Raw genomic sequence first — 27,696 nt, forward strand, 5'->3', positions numbered from 1 at the left:
CCTTCTGTGCATCTCAAGCACTTTGCGTACTATCCCTGCAGATAAGTAATTCTCCATGACAGAGCCTCACTGTCTGATAGTGCAGCCCTGTCACAGTCAATTCTTGTGATGATCTCTCACTGTACCGTACATCTCTGTAATAGTAATCCCTTATGATGTTATCTCCTAGAAACTGTATCTCCTGGTGACAGTATCTCTCTGTGACAATATCTCACTTTATTAGTATCTCCCAGTCACTACATCTCATTGAATCAGTATCTCCCTGTGAAAGTTACTTCCTGTATTAGTTGTTAAACAAGAGAGGTTAAGAATTGGTTAGACAGAGTTACAGCATATGTTTTTCTGAGCAGAATTTTACTGCACTAATCTCAACACTACTGATCACTTGTTTCCTACTTATACATCCAGATATATATATATCTCCCCAGGTTGCCCTCAATTAGCAGCTCATGACCACTTTCTCCAGATGGGTAATAAATGTTGGCCTAGCCAGTTATGCCCACATCACATGAACAAATTTTAAACATTAACCTAAAACCATCACCTGCTCCCATTGGCTTCAGAAATCCTTGACAGGCCCTCTTAGATAATAACAGATACCTTTTCCTGCTTTTAAAGTAAATAAATACATAAAATATGTATGCAATAATCAACAAAAATACAAACAAATAAATACAAATGACAATAGATCATATTTCTGCTTCTTGTTTTCCTGTTTTTATAATGCATATTAAAGTTCAAAATGTGCTATTTTCCAATATTTCTACTAATTTCTTGGAACTTGCTCCTTTCTTTGTAAAACAAGCAGGCTGCTGCTATCCACCCATTTTAATTTGGAGATTCTTCCATCCTCCAGCATCTGTTTTAACACTGCAGTATCATTCTTCAGTCTTTTATACATCCACACACTTTCTCAAATGTTTGTCCCATAATGACATTTTATCAATGTAGCACTCATTGAGTGTTGCTGCTGAATGCCTTTTTAGAATATCTTCCAATATTTTCACTGGGTAAAATGTCATATCTACACCCTCAACAACAGCAAGAGTTTCTGCTGCTAAGGCACTTTTTACAAAACTTCTGATCTTTCTGCCTTCCCACCTAAAGGGCAACATTTAACTGCATTGCCCCAAAATAAAAATTATGAGCCTTACGGCTTTGAGGACCCATCAGAGAGATTTACATCAGAAGCTTGATAAAAGCAGTACGTTTCTAGTTCTTGGTATCTCCCAGTGATAGAAATTTCAAAGCATCTTGCTCCATTTTAATTTTTTGTTGATGCTTTGTCTACCCAAGTAATATCGCCATCTACACACGTTGCATAGTTGCACTCAACACTAAGACCTCAAACAAAAGTAGAAAATGCAGTTATTAAATGTTTTTAAATTTTAACTTTTAGCCCTATAGCATCTTCTGATGGTTTACTTTTATCTAATACTTAAAAACTGACATTGTTTGAGTGCCCAGTCCAGTTGAGTACCAAAGATAATGGGAACCGCAGATGCTGGAGAATTCCAAGATAATAAAATGTGAGGCTGGATGAACACAGCAGGCCAAGCAGCATCTCAGGAGCACAAAAGCTGACGTTTCGGGCCTGGACCCTTCATCAGAGAGGGGGATGGGGAGAGGGAACTGGAATAAATAGGGAGAGAGGGGGAGGCGGACCGAAGATGGAGAGTAAAGAAGATAGGTGGAGAGAGTATAGGTGGGGAGGTAGGGAGGGGATAGATCAGTCCAGGGAAGATGGACAGGTCAAGGAGGTGGGATGAGGTTAGTAGGTAGATGGGGGTGCGGCTTGGGGTGGGAGGAAGGGGTGGGTGAGAGGAAGAACCGGTTAGGGAGGCAGAGACAGGTCGGACTGGTTTTGGGATGCAGTGGGTGTGGGGGAAGAGCTGGGCTGGTTGTGTGGTGCAGTGGGGGGACGGGACGAACTGGGCTGGTTTAGGGATGTAGTAGGGGCAGGGGAGATTTTGAAACTGGTGAAGTCCACATTGATACCATTAGGCTGCAGGGTTCCCAGGCGGAATATGAGTTGCTGTTTCTGCAACCTTCGGGTGGCATCATTGTGGCAGTGCAGGAGGCCCATGATGGACATGTCATCTAGAGAATGGGAGGGGGAGTGGAAATGGTTGGCGACTGGGAGGTGCAGTTGTTTGTTGCGAACTGAGCGGAGGTGTTCTGCAAAGCGGTCTCCAAGCCTCCGCTTGGTTTCCCCAATGTAGAGGAAGCCACACCGGGTACAGTGGATGCAGTATACCACATTGGCAGATGTGCAGGTGAACCTCTGCTTAATGTGGAATGTCATCTTGGGGCCTGGGATAGGGGTGAGGAAGGAGGTGTGGGGGCAAGTGTAGCATTTCCTGCGGTTGCAGGGGAAGGTGCCGGGTGTGGTGGGGTTGGAGGGCAGTGTGAGCGAACAAGGGAGTCACGGAGAGAGTGGTCTCTCCGGAAAGCAGACAGGGGTGGGGATGGAAAAATGTCTTGGGTGGTGGGGTCGGATTGTAAATGGCGGAAGTGTCGGAGGATGATGTGTTGTATCCGGAGGTTGGTAGGGTGGTGTGTGAGAACGAGGGGGATCCTCTTAGGGCGGTTGTGGCGGGGGCGGGGTGTGAGGGATGTGTTGCGGGAAATACGGGAGACGCGGTCAAGGGCGTTCTCGATCACTGTGGGGGGAAAGTTGCGGTCCTTGAAGAACTTGACATCTGGGATGTGCGGGAATGGAATGTCTTATCGTGGGAGCAGATGCGGCGGAGGCGGAGGAATTGGGAATAGGCAGAACACCTCCGCTCAGTTCGCAACAAACAACTGCACCTCCCAGTCGCAAACCATTTCCACTCCCCCTCCCATTCTCTAGATGACATGTCCATCATGGGCCTCCTGCACTGCCACAATGATGCCACCCGAAGGTTGCAGGAACAGCAACTCATATTCCGCCTGGGAACCCTGCAGCCTAATGGTATCAATGTGGACTCCACCAGTTTCAAAATCTCCCCTTCCCCTACTACGTCCCTAAACCAGCCCAGTTCATCCCGTCCCCCCACTGCACCACACAACCAGCCCAGCTCTTCCCCCCCACCCACTGCATCCCAAAACCAGTCCAACCTGTCTCTGCCTCCCTAATCGGTTCTTCCTCTCACCCACCCCTTCCTCCCACCCCAAGCCGCACCCCCATCTACCTACTAACCTCATCTCACCTCCTTGACCTGTCCGTCTTCCCTGGACTGACCTATCCCCTCCCTACCTCCCCACCTATACTCTCTCCACCTATCTTCTTTACTCTCCATCTTCGGTCCGCCTCCCCCTCTCTCCCTATTTATTCCAGTTCCCTCTCCCCATCCCCCTCTCTGATGAAGGGTCCAGGCCCGAAACGTCAGCTTTTGTGCTCCTGAGATGCTGCTTGGCCTGCTGTGTTCATCCAGCCTCACATTTTATTACCAGTTGAGTACCAAGTTCAGCTGTCCAGTTATATTCTGCAATTCATCCATTTAGATTTGGAACCCATTGTATCTTTTTTGAGGTCCTACTTTGAATAATAGCAATGGAGCTAACAGTTTCTGAGTTACTAACCAACATTTAACATCTGGTGTTCCATGCTGCCAGTAAAATATTGCAAGGTCTGCTTTTAACTGGAGAAGACCATTTTTAATAAGACAGACCTTACTACGAATTGCGAGACTCTAAAACCATTACCATTCGGTCCAAATATACATTTTTTAAACTTCCAAAGTGTCCCCATCCATATGGCACTATTTGGAGGGGAAAAATACAATTCTTTTTTGAGCTGAAAAAATGCACCTTCAGTATGAATTGATCAACATTCTTGAGTATTTAAAAACCAAAAGAATTGTGCATGCTGTAAATCAGAAACAACAACAGAAAATGCTGGAAAAGCTCAGTAGGTCTGGCAGCATCTGTGAAAGTTCTGAGGAAGGGTCACTTGACATGAAACATTGACTCTAATTTCTCTCCACAGATGCTGCCAGACCTGCTGAACTTTCCCAGCAATTTCTGTTTTTGTCTCCATGTATTTATCATCTACAGCATCAAGAAAATGTTCAAAATTACTTTTCCCTGCTGTAGATGAATCTCCACGTATGTCTCAGCTCACTTTTATTCAAAATCTGGTGCCACTAGCCTTGTGTTAGTTTTATGAACCCCGACAGGAGATGCCTTTTCAATGCATATCTGCATAATGTGATAGGGTCATCTGTCCCATTTCTGGCACCTTTATGTACATCCCAAATTCTCTGCAGTTTTGTAGTTTTTGGTTTGTTCTGTAAGTGACACTGCAGGTGTCTAGAGATTTGGACCTTTACTTTTACACAAATTCAGGAGAGGTTTTGAAACTTCTGAAATAAAGTTCAGTGCATTGAAAATAAAGTGCAAAAGAGAGAGCAACGGATATTTTGGCCCAGTGACAGGAGCCCAGTAATGCAGAAATTCGGAATGATCCAGAAGACATCAGGCAGTGTGCAGATTCATTCAGAGAAGAGAGGGCCGTAAAAAATAGAGGTGTTCTTATAACCTGTCTCCAAGCTGCCTGGGGCTAAAACAAAGTCTTGCGCGGCTTAGAAATGGCTAAACGAAAAGCTCCAGAAGCAGAAGGTTGTTGCAGTGGCAGAAAGGAAGAAGGCTGGTGAACATGTGTTTAAGGAACACCTGTTATATAATAAGTGAGCTGAGTTAGCAGCTTGTTTAACAGTTTCACAAAGAGACGTTGACTAAAGAAGATCACATCAAGTGAATGCAGCAATTTGCTGAAAATAAACTGATTACTGAACAAGAAGCTTTCATGTGGAGGCAGGGGGAATGTTCTCTGAGCCTCAAGTGTTTTTAAGGTATTGGTGAAAGGTTGAACCTTTCTCTCTAGTACAGTAAGATAGTTCAATATAGTTCTTCTAATAGTGTGACACAGTTTATGCTTCCCTTTTGTACAGTAAACTTATATGTTCTTTGCTGAAAATATTTTGGCAGCATTTTGTGAATATGTTCAGTGACTGACCTCCACAGTAAATAAAGAAACAGAAAAATTAGGGTCAGCAAAGCTAGCTGTCAAAAGTAACTGTTAATACTCCGCATCTGAGTGAGACTATGACTAACTACATAGTAACTGAGTGAGGGTGTGAGCATTACTGTACTGTAACGGATTGGGGTACTGAATGTAGTTACAGCAAGGCAGTGTGTAACCATGCTGTAACTGATGGAGACTGTAAGTGCAGTTACACAGTCAGAGGCTGTGAGCATTACTGTACTGTAACTGATTGAGATAGTGAGAATGTTAACACCACCAGATGAGACAGTTAGTGTAGCTGTTGTAGTGAGAGTAACTACATCATAACTGAGTGAGGCTGGGTGTAACTACTGTAATTGAACAACACAGCTGTGAGTGTAGCTGTACTGTTCCTGAGTGAGGCAGTGAGTGTAACTGTATCGTGAGGCAGTGAGTGTAACTGTATCGTAACCGAACACAGCAGTGAGCGTGACTACACCATTACAGACTGAGGCAGCGAATGTAGGTGAATTCTAACTGATTGAGGCAGTGACCTTCTCTCTGAAAACATTGACCTTTGGTGCCCAGTTTGCCAAGGTCGTCAGCCAGGAAGATATCTTTGGGTAGAAACTGTTCGTTATCCTGACAGTTTGAATAAGCCTTGATGATTGGATGGTGACTGGATTATCGTGGGAGAATTCTCAAGCAGTCTTTAAGCCTCAGGTGCCAGGCTGATATGGTGTGACATTGCTGTGTGACATCACTGCCAAGGATAGAGTGGATGCATCACTGATTTCAATGTTAATGTATCACCTCCTACGTACTGCATTTCAAACGAGAGTAGTCATTGCCAAGTTTGTTCAGAAATGAGGCTACTCAGAGCAAAGTGTATTCACTTGTCAGCTCTTGGGCTGAGTGTTCATGCTGCTTCTGTGAACTTTATGACATAATGTGTCCATATGGCTGCCTAACAGTTTTAGCATCTTAGAGATCGACAGCACAGATAAAGGACCTTTGACCCAGTATGTCCGCACTGTCAATTTTAGAGCTGGGCTATTCAGGGGTGAATTCAGGAAACATTTTGTCACATGTTGGGTAGTGGGAATCTGTAACTCTTTCACCCGAAATAGATGCTAGGATTTTACTGAGTCAGGATAGGCGAAACCCAGGACAAACTCAGATTCTGATACTGTGGTCTGTTTCTGTTTCTACATGTCAAAGTTCCATATCCATCAGAACATAATCAGACCCAGCCAGTGAAATGCCTAATGAGCCATTCAGTTCTCCATCCGTAAAATGTCCAAACAGTTCCTGTGCTGCACTCCCTGCTGCATCCTCATTTCCATTTATTCCTGGGATGAGGGTTTCACTGGTAAGGGTAGAATTTATCATCTAACACTAGTTAGCTTTGTGGTGAGGTATTGTTTATAGTGGCCTGACTCTGAGCCAGAAACTCTGTGTATAAGTTCCACTCCAGAATTCAATGGCCAAGGAAGGTGTGTCCATAATGAAGCCAAGCCATTGCTTTTATCAACCAGTAAATCTTTCCAAATAGTGCCAGAGATTCCTGGTCAGCTGTGTGAAAACTGAATTGGAGTTCTACCATTGCTATCCACAGCTCCATGGCCCAATGTGCTTTCATGTGTGCTGTCTTGGGAGACCAGCTGCCTGAATGGAGGTCGGATTGGTGCTAACAGCACGGGGTTTGACGCTGCTCCAGCTGGGGGTGGATTCGGAGACGTGCTTTCTCAACCCACCCACAGCGGAGATCTCGGTCCTATGGGTTGGACCCACTTTCAGGCGAAGATCTGAAGAATAGGAAGGGATTCCCCAAGAGAAGGTGATAATGAGCAACCTTATTGAATACAAATGAGAGCCTTTTCATTGAGTGATTAAGAATCAACAGCGATAATGGGAACTGCAGATGCTGGAGAATCCAAGATAATAAAATGTGAGGCTGGATGAACACAGCAGGCCCAGCAGCATCTCAGGAGCACAAAAGCTGACGTTTCAGGCCTAGACCCTTCATCAGAGAGAATCTATCTAAGAATCAACAGCGTTTGATTGAGTTTGGAGTCACACACACACACACACACACACACACACACACACGCACACACGCACGCACGCACGCACGCACGCACACACTAGGCCCTGTAGAATGGCAGAGTTCCTTTCCTGAATTACATTTGTGAACCAAGTGGGATTTTACAACAATCTTACAGCTTCATGGTCACCATTACTAAGGTTGTTCCTGATTTATTAATTAAATGTAAATTCCCCAGTCACCATGATGGATTTTAATTCAAGTGTCATGGTTATTAATCCAGTAATGTGGCCACAACCGCAGCCCAATAATTACCAGCTCCATTTCACGAAAGACAGAATCATTTTCAACAGCAATTTAGATTTCGCTGTGGCTGCTTCCACATTCTCCCATCTGTCCCTGTCACCTTCAGGGATTCAACCAAATTGAGCAGCAATTTCCCTTAAATGTCTTTTATTCAGAATGCTGCAGTGAGGGATATGGGGAATATAAATGTGTTACAGTGACAGGGAAAGGTATATCAGACTGTTACAGTGAAGGTGTGTGGTATATCAGTGTTACACTGAGACATGTGGGTACATCAGAGTGTTGAAATGAGGAACCTAAGATATATCAGTGTTACGGTGAGGGATTTGGTGTAAATCAAAGAGTGAGTGAGTGAGAATGAAGGTTATAGGATACAGCAGAGTATGACAGTTAGGATGTGAGATATATCAGAGTCTTACACTGAGGGGTTTGGGCTACATCAGAGTGTCACAGTGAGAGGTATGGGTTATATCAGGGTATTATAGTGGCAGGTGTATGGTATAGCAGAGTGTTACAGTAAGAGGTGTGGGGAGTATCAGAATGTTAGACTGAGGGTGTTGAGTATATTAAAGTTTTACAGTGAAGGGTGTGGGCTATATCAGTGTTATAGTGAGAGGTGTGGGGTATTTCAGAGTGTTACAGGGAGGTGTGTGGGGTATATCGGTGTTACAGTGAGGGGTGTGGGCTATATCAGTGTTATAGTGAGAGGTGTGGGTTATATTACACTGTTACAGTGAGGGGTGTGGGGTATATCTGTGTTACAGTGAGGGGTGTGCGGTATATTAGCGTTACAGTGAGGGGTGTGGGTTCTATTAGACTGTTACAGTGAGGGGTGTGGGGTATATCTGTGTTACAGCGAGGGCTGTGGGGTATATTGGTGTTACAGTGAGGGGTGTGGGATATATCAGTGTTACAGTGAGGTGTGTGGGGTATATCTGTGTTACAGTGAGAGGTGTGGGGTATATTGGTGTTACAGTGAGGGGTGTGGGGTATATCGGTGTGTTACAGTGAGGGGTGTGGGGTATATCTGTGTTACAGTGAGAGGTGTGGGGTATATCTGTGTTACAGTGAGGGTCGTGGGGTATATCGGTATTACAGTGAGGGGTGTGGGGTATATCTGTGTTACAGTGAGGGGTGTGGGGTATAGTGGTGTTACAGTGAGGGGTGTGGGGTATATCTGTGTTACAGTGAGGGGTGTGGGGTATATCGGTGTTACAGTGAGGGGTGTGGGGTATATAAGACTGTTACAGTGGGGGGGTGGATTATAGATTGCTCTGGCACCCCATTTCCCTTTAGGCAACGTCACATTGGCAAAATCCTACCCTCCACCTTGAGCACTTGATACAACTAAATGGCAAAAATAGTAAGTAAAGTAAAATTGAATATACTCCCAGAATAAATGAGGTGTCACTGCAGCTGGGAATGACGGCGCTGAGCTGCTGCACGGTTTCATTCTGGACCGGGAGCCGTGTGGAACGAGCGCCGCCCAGCTGCAGGTCCCAGTAGGGCAGATACCTGAGAAGTTGCCTCCGAGAGGAGCCTTCAGTCAGAACGGAGCCGCTGTCTACTGTGCCTGGAATGAATGGAATTCGTGTTATCTACAAAACACACTCAGTTGCTTCGGAGACGAGCAATAATGGAAATGTAAATATTGAGCGATTCCTCTGATTTTATTTTGTTGCTTCCCAACTCTAAGCCCAACGCACTTTCACTAGTTCCAATGATTAGACAGACACTTTTGTAAAAAGTGCAAGTGAGTAACGTGTATGCAAGAGGGAAGCAAAAGCAGAGATTTGTTACATAACTTCAACTGGACTTTCACCTCATCCAGACATTCAACTGGTGGTACCCCACCCCAATAAAATGCACTTTTACTCCCAAAAAAATTAATTTAAATAAGGAGCGTTTGATTTGATTCAAAATAAATCCTTGTGCAGTCTGGATAATATTAAATTGCAACAATTATATCGGAAATGTTTGAAATGATACAATTCTGGCTGAGCTCGAACGGCAGGGATGAAAAACAAATGACATCTAAATAAAACACCTTGGTCTTTTCTGGGGAATCAAGAATACTTAAACATAAATCGCAACAAATGTTTTTTTATCCGGATAAGATGTAAATTCAAACAGAACATTGCTTTTGGATAGAGGGTGGTTTGCTGCGAGTTAAATACGCGGAACTGTGGGAACCAGCTTGTCAAATCTCTTGTTTTCTCTCTTTTTCCCCCTCGACGGTGTTTTTTTAATTTCCTTTTTCTTGGCCGGGTTTCCACAGGCGGTAGGTGTTTGGCTGTGGCGCCGGGCATCTGTGCAGCGAGAGCGGCCAAGCGGTGACGCGGGGCCGGTGGGTGTGGAGAGGGGGAGGAGAGCCCTCAGCCTTCCTATAAAGCTCAGCCTGGAGCTCCTGGGCTGAATGAACTGCGAGCCGCGGCATTAGCAGCTTGTCACTGGCTGAAACAGACAAGCGCATCAGGGAGAAAACTGCACTTCGACAGAGACAGGCAGAAAGAAAGAGACACACTGGCACTGTCCCTGTGCAAATCTCGACTGGTGCGCACTGTAGTAGATCCGAACAGACTGGGGAGAGAAGTAACCAAAAAATAAATTTCCCCCGACTCCAGTAACTTTCCTTTAGCAACGAAGTGGAATTTGACGCCGCTGAAATTGACCTGAAATTAAACAGACCGCTGTGTGGCACGTTTTGGGCGATTTTGTTTTATATTTGACATACAGAGTTTGTTTATGTTTAAAAGGTTTTAGAGTGAGTTGAAAGCAGGGAAGGTTTTTTTGTTTTGTATTGACTGTTTTATTTTGATAAAGGAGATGGAAGTGTTTGTATGCCTGACCATCTTATTCAGTACTGTGGCTGGGGTAAGTGTTATCAAGTATTTCGTTTAATTCTTCGCTAGAAATCTTGCAGCCGGTGTGTATTCAATGTTATTATTATTCTTGTGTGTGTGTGTGGATGCTTTAAATGTTGCTGATTTATCACTAAGGGGACAGATCCTGTAATCAGCATGGGACTCATAGACAAGCTCATGAATCTGCCAACTGGCTCAAACCTTCTTTGAGTTTTAGGTTACAGCTTTTCTTTAAAAAGAATTTACCTCCCAGGTTCTACCCCCCACCCCCGACCCCCTCCAAACGTGGTTGTTTTATTATTTAAAGTTTGATCACAAAGAGCCTGCTTAAAGTAAACTTCAGACTTTCCCACCATTTTGAATGGGGAAGGAGGATGCTGCTTCTCTGCAAGCTTTTAACCTTCACTGCAGTGGGCACTACCCTAGTGAGAAATCACACAACACCAGGTTATAGTCCAACAGGTTTATTTGAAAACATGAGCTTGTGATTTCAAATAAACCTGTTGGACTATAACCTGGTGTTGTGTGACTTCTGACCTTGTCCCTCCCTAGTCTGACACCAGCACCTCCACATCATGTCTACTCCAGTGAATTCAAGACCCACTTCACAGACTTCTCTGTACTGCAACCTGCAGTGTTGTATCTGATGAGATGTGAAACTACAGCCCCATTGGCTCTGGCTGAGAAAGAGATCTCAATGCACTATTTCAAAGGGAATCATTCAAGTTTCCCTTATGTACCTGGTCAGTGTTTATCATTCAACCGATATCAGGGAAAACATATTATATGATGGTTATCTCATCACTGTGCGCGGGAGCTTGCTGGTGCACAATTGTCTGTCCCACTCGCTGTTGTCTACACTTTGAATTACTGAGTTGGCTACTGTGTCTCAGATTGTCCTAATGCTGTGAACAGCATTATATAAATCTTTCTTTTTAGCGTGTAAGATTGTCAATACTGTGCTGTACAACTCTTGTGCTTATCACTGGGGATTCATCTCATGTCCATATGATCTTGGAAAATCAGTAGTGTTTCCCTACTTGAGCTGTCGTGTTTTCCCCCAGAGATATCTGCTCTTACCGCCCCCCATACTGTGCTGCTCTGAGTCCCAGCTTCACAAGAAATCAGACACTGGGGGACATTGTGGTCGGTGATATTGTGCTAATTGGCTGAGCAACAGGCACAGGAATTACTCTGAGTACGAGGCAGATGGGATCAGGGCTGAGGGAGGTGGTGTCTGCCTATGCACCAGGCCTCCTTGCTACAGATCTTTGATGGTAAGGCAAACACTTGCATTTCTGTAGCACCTTTGACAATCTCCTGAGAATCTCACTGTGTTTCATGACAATGAGGCGGTTCATGGAGCCTGGGAAATGTGTGAGTTAGCTTGACATAAGCAGCAATGTGATAACAATCAGATTATCTATATTAGTGGTGCGGGCTGAACAATTAATATTGGCCATGTCACTAGACAGAACTTCCCCAATATGTGCCACCTGTCAGCCTGGACTCTACACACAGCTCCCTGAAACTCTTCGAGAACACCACTCATTCAGCTAGAGCTGGCTTTGACGAAGGCTACAGAAATCCAGGCTGTAACAAGCTTACCCTGCCTCCAACTAGCTTGGCCAGTCAGACCCACCAGCTCTCCTCACATTAACCGCTATCTCCTGTCTGGGAGATCACATTATCTGAAAAACTGGGGGATGGAGGGTATTGCAGATACAAACCCTCAGCTCAGCATTGTCTCTCCGAGGCAGGAGGCGCAGGGCTCAGTCCCCAGCTGTAGGAATTGGAGATGGGAACATCAGATCCGAAATCTGGATCTACATCCATGAGATCCTCTTGCTCTGTATGTCACCCACTGTCCCCAATCCCTGGCCACAATGGGGGCCATGCGGGCCACAAAACCTCCTCTCCATGTGGAAGCTACTACCCAGTTTTAGGCTGTGCCACAGTGGGTTAGGAAACAAGAGACTGTGGCCATTGTACTGAGGACATAGGTTCAAATCCTACTGCAGCAGCTGAGGGAGGGAAACTAATGAATAAATCTGGAACTTTAAAGCTTGTCTCAGTGATGGTAACCGTGACAACTGTCTAGCGTTGTCAAAAAAAATCCTATCAAGATGATTGTGATCTCACCTGGTCTGGCCTATGTGTGAGTCCTGACCCACAATGATGTGGGTGAATCTTCACTAAACTCTGAAGTTGCCCAGCCAACTATTCAGTCCAAAGGCAGTTAGGGATGGGTTACAAATGATGCTCCACATCCCACGAACGTGTAAATAAAAACCAAGTTAACTGGTATCTGAATGTAGGTAATGTAATGAAACCAAATAAGGTGTCTCCCAGAAGTATGGATGAATAAAATTGGACAGGGCTGCATAATTGTGGTATTAAGTTGGTCAATGTTTTAAGTTTTAGTCAGTGACTTAAAGGGGAAGAGAGAGGTTAGGGAGGAAAGGTCAGAGCTTAGACCCCAAGCATAGACACTATAGACAGTAATGTGTATTGAAGTAGAATTGTTCCTCCTTTACTGCATACTCCAAGGGGTAAAGTGAGTGAGAGTAACCAGGCATTGGCAGAAGCTGAGCTACTGTGCTCCAAGTCTAAATTCCTGGGATGCTGAGAATCTCTGAGCGCACAGGATGCCAATCTGACCTGACTGAATGGCACAGTTTACTGTGGAGCTCTCACTGGGCCTTAATAATCACAAACTGAAGCAGAAGAGTAGCTGCTCCCATGTCAGTCTTTGCACCTGGCTCAAAGTGGGCACTGCAATGGACAGAGTGAAACAGGGCAACATCTGGATGCCAGCTTTGGGAACTGCATCAGCAAACTAAATTCATTAACACCCCCCCACCCCCGATTCCTAGGGATGAGTGCTTTAGTTCCTATTTTTTAAAAGAAGAAAAGAGTTTTGTTGTTCTTTGAATATACCCATAGCTTTCATTGAATCCTTACAGTGTGGAAACAGACCATTTGGCCCATCAAGTCCACACCACCCCCTCCAAGGAGCATCTCACCCTGACCCATCCCTCTATCCCTGTAACCCTGCACTTCCCATGGCTAACCCACCTAGTCTACACATCCCTAGACACTATGTGCAACTTAGCATGGCCAATCCACCTAACCTGCACATCTTTGGACTGTGGGAAGAAACCGGAGCACCTGGAGGAAGCCCACAGAGACACAGGGAGAATGTGCAAACCCCACACAGACAGTCACCCAAGGGTAGAATCGAACCCGGGTCCCTGGTGCTGTGAGGGATCATGCCACCCTCAAAATTGCTGTAATTCAAGAAGATCCTGGCATCCTTTGCCACTAGCACCTTGGAGCTTTGCAGCTGGTAACTCGGGGTTACCAGCCTCCCCTCTACTCCCCTTTGTTGCCCTCACATCTCTGTACTCTTACTTTCAAAGTACATAGCGATGGAACATTTGAAGTGTTAAACCTGTCAGTTTCACTGTGCAGGCTGTAGTGACCCAGTTTAGTATCGCTACAATAGGATCCCAACAGTGTGGAAACAGGCCCTTTGGCCCAATAAGTCCCCACTGACCCTTGGAGCATCCCACCCAGACCCATCCCCCTATAACCCACACGCCCCTAAACACTACAGGTAATTTCCCATGGCCAATCCACCTAGCCTGCACATCTTTGGACTGTGGGAGGAAACCAGAGCAAACCCATGCAGACACTGGGAGAATATACAAACCCCACACAGACAGTCGCCCAAGGGTGGAATCGAACCCAGGTTCCTGGCGCTGTGAGGCTGCAGTGCTAACCACTAAGCCACTATGCCGCCCATCTCCGATATGCTCCGCGTTCCACAGTCTCAATCTGACTGCTGTGTTATTAGGAACACAAAGCATTCTTGTTTTATCAGAAACTCCCAATCCACATTACAAACGGGAGCAGGAATCATGTAAAATGGAGGAATTAGCATCTGACTTCAGAGTATTAAGTGAGGAAGTAGTGTTCCTGCATAATCCCAGGCTGTCTCACAGCCAGTACTTTCAAAAGGAAATCATTTTTATCGGGAACACAACAGGATCCTGCAGCCAGCAATGAGAGAGTCTATAGTGTTAATGGTGTTAAGTGTCAGAGACATAGACAATGTGGAGCAGACCCTTCATACCCTCTTGAATTGTCACCAGTGGTACCTCTGCAAAGAGTGTGCAGATGCGCTGGTTGGATAAATGTATCGATATCAAGCTCACATCAGGTCCATATCCCCAATGTCAAAGCCCCTGGTTACAAACAATCAACAGTTGGACAGGACACGCCTGAGGCTAGACTCCCAAGATGAGCTCTCTCACTCCAAGCTTCATCACAGAAAGCATTTATCAGGAAAGTAGAGGGAAAGCTTTGAGGATGTCCTCAAAACCTTCCTGCAAAAATAAAGAACTGTAGGAATCTCTAGCCTGAGTCTGTCCAAACTGGGGGAAGAAGCATCTTCCAAGATGCCAGACATCTTGAGAGTCTCTCTGACAAACGTAGACCCAGTGCAAACTGCATAAATACCCAAACACCCACTTCAACAAACACCACTTGCCCCACATAGGGCAGAGCATGTGGATCCAGCACTGGGTTGTTTAATCAGTTCAAGGCCCACGGAGTATCCTGTCCTGAGAGACTGCCTCAGAGAGAGACAGTGAGTGACTAAATAAACAGCATTTAGGGTTAGAGGTTTGGAACAAACATTCCCGAGACCACACGACACCAGCTTATAGTCTAACAGGTTTATTTGAAAATGCAAACTTTTGGAGCCTCGCTCCTCCTTCAGGTGATAGTGAGAGAGGTGGAATCAGACTCAAAATTTGTAAGTTAAAGGTTTTAATTGTTTGATTATGCATGTGTAAATCTGTATTAATATGTATATGTAACATTAATATGCAATATGTAAAGAAATTTGGGGATTTATATATACATATTAATCAATTCAAAAACCTTCTAACTAATTATGGTTTAACAGCATTATAGGTTTGTTTGATATCAGTGATGTCACCTGTGATCTTTTACTAATAAATTCTGTGTTGGATACTACTCCGCTCACTAATACCTGAGGGAGAAGAGAGGCTCCGAAAGCTTGTGTTTTCAAACAAACCGGCGTCATGTGATTTCTGACTTTGTCCACCCCAGTCCAACCCCAGCACCTCCCCATCATTCTCCTGAGACAGCAGGCAAACTTTTATTTTGTCTTACATCCAATTCTAAAGGCAGCACACGCGACAGTGAGGCACCCCCTCAGTACTGTATTGGTGTGTGAGATGGCATTGTGGATTAATGTTTTTGTATTGGGGCTTGAAACCATTTCTGATTTGGTGGGGGGGTGGTGAGAGTGCGCCCTGTCAAAGCTTGATAGATTACCGCAGGATGTCTGTGTTTTTCACCCGTTTGTACAGACTGACCATGCTAAGGAGCAGCATGTATTGGTGGTGATGTTAAATCATGGTACGGCGTGCGTGCATGCTAGGGTTAATGTCACAGATGACCTACGTTCACCCTCCCTGTTTTCGGTTTCACCAGGAGATCGAGGATACCTCTTAAAGTTAGAGCCAGGAGAGACACAGTCTTAAGCCTGTCTCCCCAACTGGAAAATCAGTTAGAAAAAGAGTGTAGGCTACAAATACATCAGTTCCCAAAGCTGCAAGAAGCATTGCTGGGGGATGTTGCAGCCTGTCAGAGAAGGCGTGATGTTTGCCACATTGTCCCAGGTCAGGGTGAAGTGCCAGTCCAAGAGGTGAAAGGTCAGTGTGTCAGCAAGGATTCCCGCTGCTATTAACCCTCTCAAGAAGCAGCTTGTCCATTGGGCCCCTGCCCATGCACTTCTCCAATTCCAAAGATGGTTAGATTCCTTTCTTTAAAAAAAAGCACAGGTTAGATTGAAATTTAACAAATAGCAATAGACGTGAAGGGAAATTGACAAGTGACATCAATTTGTTGGTGACAGTCCAAACATGATGAAAGTATTTCTTAAAGAATTTGAAATGGTGTTATCAGACTTTATCCTCGTGGGTAACTAGTCAGCCCAACAATCCAATCATTTGAACAAAGTGTAAGTTTAGGCCAGTTGATCCTATGAGCCAGCTCCATCATTCAATAAGATTGCGGCTGATCTGATTGTAAACTCAACCCCATATTGCGTGCCTCCTGTAAACCTTTATTCCCTTGTCAGCCAAGAATCCATCCAACTGAGGGCTTAGAAATATCCGATGACCCCAGGCTCTGCTGCTGTCTGAGGAAGAGAATTCCACACACCCTCTGACAGAGAAAAAAAATTCTCCTCAAATCCACCTTAAATGGTAAATCCCTTATTTTTAACCCTGTTTTCCCAGGCTTGTCGGTCACTTAATCAGAAATATCCTTTTAGCACCACCCTGTTAACTGAGATTTCCATAAAATCCTTTCATAATGTAAAATTAATGTCTTATTCACTACCAGCTTCTGCAAGATGATGTTGAAAAGTGCAGTCAGCTCCTAAAAGAGAATTATTTGCCTGGATCTGTCGGAGTTAAATGCCTTCGGGCAATTTCACAGCAGAAAACAACTTGCTGAAGTGTAATTGTGAGTCGTATAATGAAATGCCCTGGAGATTATTGATATTGGCATGAGTGAGGATCTATTTAAAGACTGTGCTGAGTCATGTCTCTGAAAGGACTGTCCTGTGCAAACAGTGTCAAGACCATTCTGGGTAGGGGGATGGGGGAGGGGGGGTGGGCGGGGGGAGACGGTGGGGGAGGGCAGGATTTGACAGTCACCTTCTTATAGATCCCCCCCCACCTTCCCCTGTGCAATATTATTTCCTAGTACAGAGGTGAACCCAATGTAAACCAAACTCGACGACAGAGGCAATATTTAGATAACTGTCTCATGCAGACATCGTTAGATCCTACGTTGCAACTTCAAGGAAGAGCAGGAGTGTTCTGGGCTCTGAATCACCAAGCCACCATTCACTCATGTATTTTGTTGCTGTTTTTGGGATTTTACTGCAGGATGGGATATTTTTAATCAACCTGTTTGGAAATGTTGTGACATATCTCTGGAACAGGTGGGATTTGAACCCAAGCCTCCGTGCTCAGAGTTAGGGACACCCCCACTGTACCACAGAGCACTAGATGGAATATTAAGTTGTACACTATACAGCCTCGATAAAGGAACAGCATAAGAATGAAGTGCCATAGAAATACTGGATCGATTTTTGGGGCGGCACAGTGGCTCAGTGGCTAGCACTGCAGCCTCTCAGCGCCAGGGACCCAGGTTCGATTCCAGCCTCAGGCAACTGTCTGTGTGGAGTTTGCACATGTGTCTGCGTGGGTTTCCTCTGGGTGCTCCAGTTTCTTCCCACAGTCCAAAGATGTGCAGGTTAGGTGGATCGGCCATGCTACATTGCCCGTAGTGTTCAGAGGTGTGTGTGGGTTATAGGGGGATGGGTCTGGGTGGGATGCTTCAAGGGGCGGTGTGGACTTGTTGGGCCGAAGGGTCTGTTCCCACACTGTAGGGAATCTAATCAAGTGGTCACACTGAATTGTAGTGGGTGCTTACTGAGTATCTTTTAAATCATTGCTCTGTGTAAGATACTCCAAGCATTCCCACTGAAAGCTTGCTGCAAAGGACCCCTATCTCCCACAGCCCCTGCCCCACCTGTCAATCGACCTCGTCGATAGAGATAGGGTCAGCAATTGCTATGACCTTGTGTTGGGAATACTACAGAGACCTCACGCTGACCAGTCGCTCGAGAAAGGACATGAGACTGCAACGGCAGTGAATATCTTTACTTTCCCAATTTCACTTCCTGAGTCAGTTTTTTAAAAAATCATTTCAAAATGGTACACCAAAGACTTTCAATGGTATCACCATTTTACATAAACTGCATTCAATAAAATGCGTTCAAAGAATACTTCCTTCGGAGACAGGGATGATTCTTGAAGACTTTACATTACAAACAAACACAGGTACACACTCACTAGCACATTTACATATCTCAGAACATCACCGCTGAACAGTATCAGGTACTGAGGATAACTTGCACATTCTGCAATGTACCATCTAACTCACCTAAACTGTAGTATCACACCAACCACTTTCCCTGAGTTTAACAATTCCCTTTTTTTTCCAAGGTGTGGGCATGGTGAATCAGTCCATGCCAAATCCCACATTGCTCTATAAATCTGAGTGTTTACATTGTGTTTTTATATATAGATTTGCCACTTTATTATGTACTGTCTGTAACTACATATATTGCTCAGCATATTGTGTACTATTTTATGTAGAGATAAATCATTTAGTATTATTGCACCTAATTTACTATTGCTAATATTAATCTGTAACTAACGAGGAGTATCCTGTTGTATGGGGCATGTTGACTCTGCTGTTGCTGTATTGGGAGCACATCTTAGATTCCAGCCTGGAACTCACTCCCGGGGATCTGTCATTCCAGATATAGATTTCCCCCAAGCTCCTCAAGTAGAACCCAGGCTGCAATTATCTCGGTTTTATTCTGTAAATAAAACCTCTTGATTGGATTCTAATCTGTCACATTTTTTAAAAAAAATTCACTGCCAAGATGTGAGTGTCACATGGTAAGCCAGCATTTGTTGTAATGAATAACGAAAGGGTTGTTTGCAGTTGGAGCCATTCCAACTGAAATTTTCAGTTATGTCAGAATGTCATGTCCACGTTTCTGGCCTGCTCAGAGCCTACTATTGATTGGAAATCAACACAGTCTGTTAAACGCCTGATTTACTTGGCGATAGGGCCGGTCGAGGGAGATGGGAGGCATCAGGGAGCTGACTGGTGTTTATCTTAACCCGACCCAGGTGGAGATGGGCTGTAGACCAGAGTGCCACTGCCCTGATGTCCCTCCTCGCTGCACTCCGGGAAACAGCTTGGTGATGGATGGCTGCAACTGCTGCAAGGTGTGTGCCCGGCAGTTTAACCAGGACTGCAGCACCATGGAGCCCTGCGACCACATCAAGGGGCTGGTGTGTAACTTTGGCTCCAGTGATGCTGCCAAGCGGGGTATCTGCCGAGGTAAGCTGAGTATTGTAACAAAGAGCCAGGGGGCTGAGCAGGGAAAGCCATCTTCTTGTTCGTGGGCAATGAAGTTCACGAATGGTCTCAATCATCCGAATGTGAACTTTTGGCCACAAATAACCTTGTTTGTGTTAGGGATCCCCATGGGTTTGAATCATCTGTAACAACACTTGTAATTATTAGGAACCAAGAATAAATAACCTCCGTATTTATTCGTCATTAGTACAAAAACTCCTCATCATCAAAAAGTGACTGCCCCCTCCCACTACACATCTCCCCCAAGTTATTAATAGTTTGACATAAGCTTTGTGCTTATGTCTAATTGTCAAACATCCTCAGAACCCGGGTATGCTTTTTGGGGTTTATTTCCACAGCAGCGCTGACAGTGCACTATGTTGAGGATATTATCACACTTCAGTAACGGTCAGCACAGACAGAGACCACTCACCCCATGTCCATTCTGACTCCTTGCCAATGCTAGTCCTACAGCTCTTCACGCTTCACATAGCCCAGAATTACTGACTACCTTGGCTGTTTATACATTCCAAGCAGCATGCAGGGGTATGAAGGTAATTGAAAAAGAACCTGACATGTAAAGGGGAAATAAACGAAGAATTTGAATCCTGGGGCCATAGAACTATCAAAGTGAAGGTAAAAACACCAATATCCCAGAGGACCGTAGGGCTGTGCTCTCATTAGAGAGTGGTGATTTAACCTGAGAGCCATCATGCCTCAGGTGAGAGAAGGACAGTCCTTCATGATAACCTCAGCCAATGTGGGAATTGAACCCAGGCTGTTGGTATCACAAACCAACCGTCCAGCCAACTGAGCTAACCAACAGTGTTTCCCCACCCCCCCCCCCACCCCAATAAACTACATAGGGTAGAGGCCCATCATATAACCACAGAATATCATACCTGTACCATCTCGTTCAAAGAGCTTTCAGTTAGTCCTACTTTGCTGCTGTATCACATAGCCCTGTAAGCCTCTCCCTTTCCAGTACAGATCCAACTCCTGTTTCAAAGTTCCTGTTCAGTCCGTGTGTACCCCGCTCACAGACGGCACGTTCCAGACCATAACAAATTGATGGCTTTTCCTGAAGACCTGTAACTTCAGACATTTCTTTTACTTCTTAAATATTCCACATTGCCCATTATTCTTCTTTCTTTTTGATGCTGAAGCCAAATCTGAAGGAAGACCTTGTGAGTTTGGTGGGAACATTTACCAGAACGGAGAGAACTTCCAGCCCAACTGCAAGCACCAGTGTACCTGTATCGATGGCATAGTGGGCTGTCTGCCCCTCTGTCCCCAGGAGCTCTCCCTGCCATCCATGGATTGTGCCAAGCCTCGACTGGTCAAGATACCGGGGCAGTGCTGTGAGGAATGGGCCTGTGACACCAACCATATTGGTGAAGATTCTGGCGATAGCAATGAGGAAGGGGACGACTCTATGAGTTATGAAGAGATTGGAGACCAACTAGATGCAGAACCACTCTCAAGCAACGAGCTCACTGATCTGGTCAGAGGTGGCCTGAAAATTGAACCAGGTAGGAGGACAACCACTTAACCACAAGTTAATTCATTCCTTCACATGTCTTATTTTTACAGACAAACTATCCACTCCCTGATTACTGCTTTTACTGACTGGTGTGGGGCTGGGCTGGAAAGCCCCAGGATCAAGCTTCGGGCCTATGCATTAGGCTGGGAAGTAGTACAGGTGCTAGACTGGGCCCTACTGGGGACGGAAGATAACCATTTAGATTGGCCTCTACTGATCACAAGAATTCAGATTAGAGCTGGGCCATTGCTCTGCCATTCGGTGAGATTTGATCTGGCTGTGGCCTTAAACTTTGTTTTTCTGTTTGCCTCCTAAAACACTTGGCTCTTTATTGGATCAAAAACCTAATCCAATATTTTCGGCCCAGCCTCCACTGCTCCTGTAATGGAGAATTCCAAAGATTAAGTGGAAAAAGAAATTCCTCCTCGTCATTTTTTTTGAAATTCTTCTTCCCCTTCAGTTTAAACTTCTACGCAAAGGGAAATAGTCTCTCAGTATCTATCCTGTCAAACCCCTCAGAATCTTTACATGTTTCAATAAGTTCACTTGTCACTCTCCTATACTCCAATGGATAAAGGCCAAGCCTGCTCCAACATTCCTCATAAGGCAGAAAAAGGCATCCCTACTGTGTGGAAGCAGGCCATTCAGCTCATGTTGTCCACACTGATCCTCTGAAGACATCCTGCACCCCTGTAACCCTACATTTCACATGGTTTATCCACCTCACCAGTGAAATATGGGTAATTTAGCATGGCCAATCCACTGACCTGCACATCTTTGGACTGAGAGGAAACCCACGCAGACACGGGGAGAATGTGCAAACTCCACACAGACAGTCACCTGGGGTGGGAATCAAACCTGGGTCCTTGGTGCTGTAAGGCAGCAGTGTACAATATAGGCAGATCATACCATACAAAGTGCGTTAGGGTAATAGAACAGAGCGAGGAATACAATGCCACGGCTGAGGTCATTCATCCCCCTTATTGTTTTATAATGCTCCCGTGAAATATCTTGGAATGATTTATTCTGTTAAGGGAGCTATAATAATATAAGTTGTTGTATACTCTTGTGAATTTCCACATGAATTCCTGAGGTATTAGCTATAACTTTGGCAGAGGATCTATGGAAACCTTGGATAAACATTGTAAATTCTGCTTATTCCCGGGATTTCTACAGACTGTAGGGAGAATGGCCCGACTGGGATTTGAGCTGGAATATTCATTTGGTCTGTCCCATTACTAGCTGGATGCTTCACAGCGTGCTCTGCCCAGGACTGTAAGAAGCTATAGAGAGCTGTGAACACAGCCCGGTCCATCACACAAGCCAACCTTCCATCCATTGATTCCATCTACACTTCTTGCCGTCACGGGAAGGCAGCCAACAATCATCAAAGGCCCTCCCAACCCGGTTATAATCTCTTCCACCGGGCAGAAGGTACAAAAGCTTAAAAACATGTACCAACAGGTTCAAGAACAGCTTCTACCCCCCCTGTTATCAGACTTCTGAATGGACCTCTCCGATTTTAAATTTAATGTTGATCTCGCTGTTTGTGCACCTTCTCTGCAGCTATTGTGTACCTCGCTCTGTTCTAATATCCTAATGCACTTTGTATGGTATGATCTGCCTGTACTGTACACAACAAAAGTTTTCACAGTACCAAGGTACATGTGACAACAATAAATCGAACTAAATCGTCTCAGCGAAGGTCAGTCTTTGTTGTTGATGAGGATGTGTCTCTTTCTGCAGCCTGGAGGATGCAGGCTCAAGACCATAGCGACAAATCAAAGTGCCTAGTCCAGACAACGGCTTGGTCGCAGTGCTCCAAGACCTGCGGCATCGGAATCTCAACGAGAGTGACCAGTGACAACCCCCAGTGCAAACTGATGAAAGAGACCCGGCTCTGCCAGCTCCGACCCTGCAACCTGACACTCCACGCCAACCTCAAGGTACAGTTTGCTCGGGCTCCCATTGTAATCCCTGAGCAGCTTGACAATCCACCACGCCAATGCCCCAACTAACCTGGACGGTGACAGAAAACATTCATTGGACACTGTCTACCATCCTCAGAGTGGTTTACAGCCAATGAGTGTAGTCACTGCATCAGTGTAGGATGGGTCTGGATAGAGTAGGCTGTGATTCAAGAAGGCAGCTCACCACCACCTTCTCAAGAGCAAATAGGGAACAGGCAATAAATGCAGGCCCAGCTATTGATGCCCAAGCCCCGCGACTGAATTAAAAAGATCAGGGTAAGAAAAGTATTCTCATCAACAAGAATGACACAGGTTTAAGCTAACTAAAATGGGAATTTGAGGAAAATGAGATGCAGAGTCTGGATTGCACTGGGGCAGAATCAGTTAACAGATTCAGGACAGGAATGGACATATTTCTATGAAATGTGGGAGAAAAGGCTGTGGGGATTAGGCAGGAGTGGAGTTGAGGCCAGGCTAAGATCAGCCATGGTCATTTTAAATTGCAGAGCGGGTTTGAATGGTTGAAATACCTGCTTGGAAGGTCAGCAGGAAGAGGAGTGGCCCCCATTGTGGTTTGGATAGGGATCGCACTGCCTGAGGGTAGACCCATCGTTAGACGGACTGGGAGTATACCACACTGTGCAGGGTCCCCAAGGTAGGATCAGTTACAGATTTCAAAGGAAACCCCCGCACAAATCCAGGAAAGAGGCCGACTTTAATTGAATTACTCGTTCGGAGAGACAACACCATCCCAACTGGATTTAGGGGCCCCTTCTGTGCTGTAACCATTCTGGGTCAATGGAATCCAGCAGCTAATTTGTGGACAGCAGGATCCCACTAATACCAATGTAGTAAGTGGCCAGTAATCAAATCCACATTGCCTAAGACACCAGGGATGGCTCCTCTCATATCCTGGGATCTTTGTAGTCTACTTGAGGGGTTAGTTGAGTTAGTTTAACAGCTTCTCCAAAGAACACTGCCTCTCAGTGCAGAACTCCCTCAGTATTACATTTGAACATTAGCCTAGATTTTGTGTTCACATTCTAGAGTGAGTCTTGAAACTACAGCCTTTTGAAGAAGAATGGGGGAGGAGGGGATCTCATAGCAAGCTGCAAAATTCTACCAGGACTAGACATGTAAACACAGGATGTTCCCGATTACCAGGAGGTATGGAAGCTCGGGTCACAGCTTAAGGATATGCTCATAGCAAGCTGCAAAATTCTACCACGACTAGACATGTAAACACAGGATGTTCCCGATTACCAGGAGGTATGGAAGCACGGGTCACAGCTTAAGGATATGTCGTGGACCATTTAGGACAGGCATGAGGAGAAAGGGTTTTTTAAACCCAGGTGAGCTTGTAGAATTCGCTGTCACAGAAAGGGCAAAACCTTCAGTGTTATCAAGAAGGAGTTAGATACAGTTCTTAAGGCTAAAGAGATCAGAGGGCATGGGGAGAAAGTGAGCTGGATGATCAGCTGTGATCATATTGAATTGCAACCTACAGCATGTGGACTGCAGTGGTTCAAGAAGGCAGCTCACCATCAGCTTCTCAAGGGGCAGCTAGGGACGCATAATAAATACTGGCCAGCCAACGATACCCATGTCCAACGAATGAATTAAATAAGAGAATGGTGCAGCAGGCTCAAAGAGCTGAATGCCTACTTTTGCTCCAATTTTCCATGTTTTTATGACCCATAGGTGACAGTCCTTACACATTAGTGACACTTATCACCCAGAATTTGTGTGCTGTTTTGGGCATTCGGATACTGAATGGTCTGATTATTTAATAATAGTCCGTGAGTGTCCATATAACACATCTGTTAAATATATACAAAGACCTTGCTTTGCGGTCCTTGCTATGTTGTTACAAAGTGGTGACAAGGTGGGGATAGTAGGGCTGGGGGGTGATTGGTGGAACATGAGGAGGAAGGAGTTGTGTTCACTGTGTTGCTTGTGGGCTTAATCTCAAGACAGCCCCCATCACGTTGTCCTTTTCCTCACCTGGCAGAAAGGCAAGAAATGTTTGAGAATGAATAAGGCCAAGGAGCCTGTGTGGTTCACCTACGCCGGATGTACTAGCGTGAGGCAGTATAAGCCCCGCTGGTGTGGTTCCTGCACTGATAACCGCTGCTGCACCCCTTCAGAAACCCGCACCATCTCAGTGCGCTTCCACTGCGAGGACGGAGAGACCTTCACCAAGAGGATGATGTGGATCGACAGGTGCCGATGCCACTACAACTGCCCATACCAGAACGCTATCTCCTATCCTCACTACATGCTCCACAATGACATCCACAAGTTTTCTGAGTAAGCGTGGCAGGGGGCGGAACTTGTGAGAAAGCAGAGATTCTGCGTCCTCAAGAGCAGTGGCCATTTGCTGTGCGCAGTAGTTCACTTTTCTGACTGTTTGTGTCTACACTGGCAACCACACCAGTTCCAATTCAATGACCTGCTTCAGCAATCCAAAGGCTAGACCGATGTTCATTCACAACATTAGCTCTTGTGGCACATTTGGACTTTGGATGTAAGTGCTGGTGATGGCTATCTGTCTGCCTTCTGACCCTCATTTCCAGTGGTCCACATACAGTACATCTCCTGTAGCTCTTGGACTCTCCTCTGCAAGGGTGTTATTGACCCATTAAGCCAACACATCATTGCCTCAAACCAACTGACCTTTTAAACCCAAAGACTACACCATTTGAAATGGGTCCAAGAAAAGTGAGCGCTTCTCAATTGATTCAAAAGATACGATGTATTTGAAAATTTGCACCTCTGAAAATCGAGTTTAAGAATGTGGGACAAAGAATGCAGACAAATTGCACCCATCCAGCAAGTGTTAATCTTTAATCTTTTAGTTGAACAGGTAGTTTATAACTAGTATCTCTTCTAAGCTAGTTTTCAGGCTTGGTTTAGAACAGATCAAATTAACTAACAAGAATCAATTCACATTGACAATTCTTCCTAATCTAATTTAATCAGAGTTGATGTGGTTTTATATTTTATATTTTATATATATATATATATATATATAGTTGCAAATGAAATTTTTATGTTATTTAAGGTCATTGGACATAGTTTCTTTCCACAACTGAAAATGGGATAGGGACTTAGATATTCGAATGTAATGCAGACTAATAAGTTCCTGTGAATTGTGGCTTGCTTCTGTTTCTGCTATGGTACTGCCCAAAAAAAAACTTCTCAATAACATCTGCCAAAGTGATTGTCTTCAAGGAGGCTGAAGAGATCCTTCTTCAAGTGGATCTTAGATGGCTACCTTTTTAAGAGGCTTATTATAACTGTCTTTGAGGAGGCTCTCGATGGACACCTTTTTCAAACAGTTTAAGATGGCTGACTCACTGAAGCCTTACTTCAACCTGTATTTTTTTTTGGATATTACAACTTCTTCTGAAACTGTCCAATGCTGCCGACAATTTCTGATAGATACTAAGACATTCTGCCATGGCAATTCTGAATGAGCTAACGAGAACTGTATCAGATGGAATATTAGGGTCTGACTAGTTTCCAGTAGGCAAGTAGTGCACACATTCACTGTCAATGATTGGCAGAGTTAGGTCAATGAAGTAAAGAGAGAGAGCCCCAAACCCCAACACCTTGAATTCTAATGCTTTAAAAGAGATTTCTATGAATCTTAGTGCCTGACCAGACATGCACACACAGTCTCAGATATACACACACACACACTCCCACATGCATATGCATACACACACATTATGACATACACAGACACACACACCTTCTCAAAGGGCTCAGACCACCTGCACATTTTACTCCATTTTGCGCTGCATTGAAATCATTGGATATGAACACAACCCATTAGGTTAGTGCAGAAACTAAGCTGCTGGGATGGTTAGGAGTTATGACCACACTGATTCAAAGCTTTCTCCTATAGACCTGTGTTGCAGCACTTACTATGAAAGGAGTGTGCATTAAAATGTGGGATACCAGCATGCTGCATATATTTGACCTTCACACCGAATGGAGCTGTATCTCCCAAAGTCAACTTGAGGGACTCGTAAAAGCCCTGGTGATCACTTGTCCATGAATTTTGTGGTTTTCTGTAATTCTAAGACGTTCCCATTGCCACACAGTCTTCCCCTATTGCCTATCAGTTAGAAGGAGGCTGTAAGAAGCTTCCAATGGGGCATGGATACAGAAAATGGCAGAATCGAGAACAAACTTTAAAATTACAGCTAGGCCATTCAGGAGTGAAACCCAAAGGGCTTTGGAGTCCTGGATATATCTCTCACTCTCTCACTCTCTCACTCTCTCACTCTCTCACTCTCTCACTCTCTCACTCTCTCACTCTCTCACTCTCTCACTCTCTCACTCTCTCACTCTCTCACTCTCTCACTCTCTCACTCTCTCACTCTCTCACTCTCTCACTCTCTCACTCTCTCACTCTCTCACTCTCTCACTCTCTCACTCTCTCACTCTCTCACTCTCTCACTCTCACACACTCTCTCTCTCTCACACACTCTCACACTCTCTCTCTCTCACACTGCATCAATTGGACCTTTCAAGCTTGTGGTTGACAGATTTTTATTAAGAAAGGTTATCAAGGGTTAAAGGGCAAATATGGAGTTGTTAAACTAATTAACCAACATCTGGTTGAACAGCAGTATCGGCTTGATGGGCTGAATGGCCCCTTCTCATTCATAAAAGCATTTGTACGGGATGGAAGCATCAGTCTTCACAGAGTGTTAAGCAAATGTTTTTCCATAATTGCCAATTCCGACGTTTCCAGGGTGGAAAAGGCTCGACAGTATTTTCCTGAAGGTGTTGCAATAAGTTTGAAAATGGACCGCGGAACAGTCTGCTGAGTGTTCTGTTCCCAGGGCTGGGCTCTCTGAGCTCCCAGAGCAAGGGTGTAGTTTTTGAATTTGGAGGGGTGGTTAATCATT

General features: G+C 44.9%; 1 protein-coding gene across 1 annotated transcript; it reads left to right on the top strand.

Moving 5' to 3' along the window:
- Positions 1–9,778: 9,778 nt before the first annotated feature.
- Positions 9,779–27,082, top strand: ccn1l1 (cellular communication network factor 1, like 1). The gene is made up of 5 exons (XM_048559248.2): positions 9,779–10,217; positions 19,027–19,240; positions 20,425–20,790; positions 22,548–22,747; positions 24,783–27,082. The coding sequence occupies exons 1-5, from the start codon at positions 10,170–10,172 to the stop codon at positions 25,083–25,085; spliced, it is 1,131 nt and encodes a 376-aa protein (XP_048415205.1). The 5' UTR covers positions 9,779–10,169; the 3' UTR covers positions 25,086–27,082.
- The last annotated feature ends 614 nt before the right edge of the window (positions 27,083–27,696 follow it).

This window comes from Stegostoma tigrinum, chromosome 29, assembly GCF_030684315.1.
Source record: "Stegostoma tigrinum isolate sSteTig4 chromosome 29, sSteTig4.hap1, whole genome shotgun sequence".
Classification (NCBI taxonomy): Eukaryota; Metazoa; Chordata; class Chondrichthyes; order Orectolobiformes; family Stegostomatidae; genus Stegostoma; species Stegostoma tigrinum.

Excerpts from the sequence above, each read along its gene's own strand:
- ccn1l1 (XM_048559248.2), top strand. The coding sequence starts at position 10,170 with ATGGAAGTGTTTGTATGCCTGACCATCTTATTCAGTACTGTGGCTGGG. Across the intron at positions 19,241-20,424 it reads CAAGCGGGGTATCTGCCGAG|CCAAATCTGAAGGAAGACCT; the intron begins GTAAGCTGAGTA and ends TTGATGCTGAAG. Across the intron at positions 20,791-22,547 it reads TGGCCTGAAAATTGAACCAG|CCTGGAGGATGCAGGCTCAA; the intron begins GTAGGAGGACAA and ends CTCTTTCTGCAG.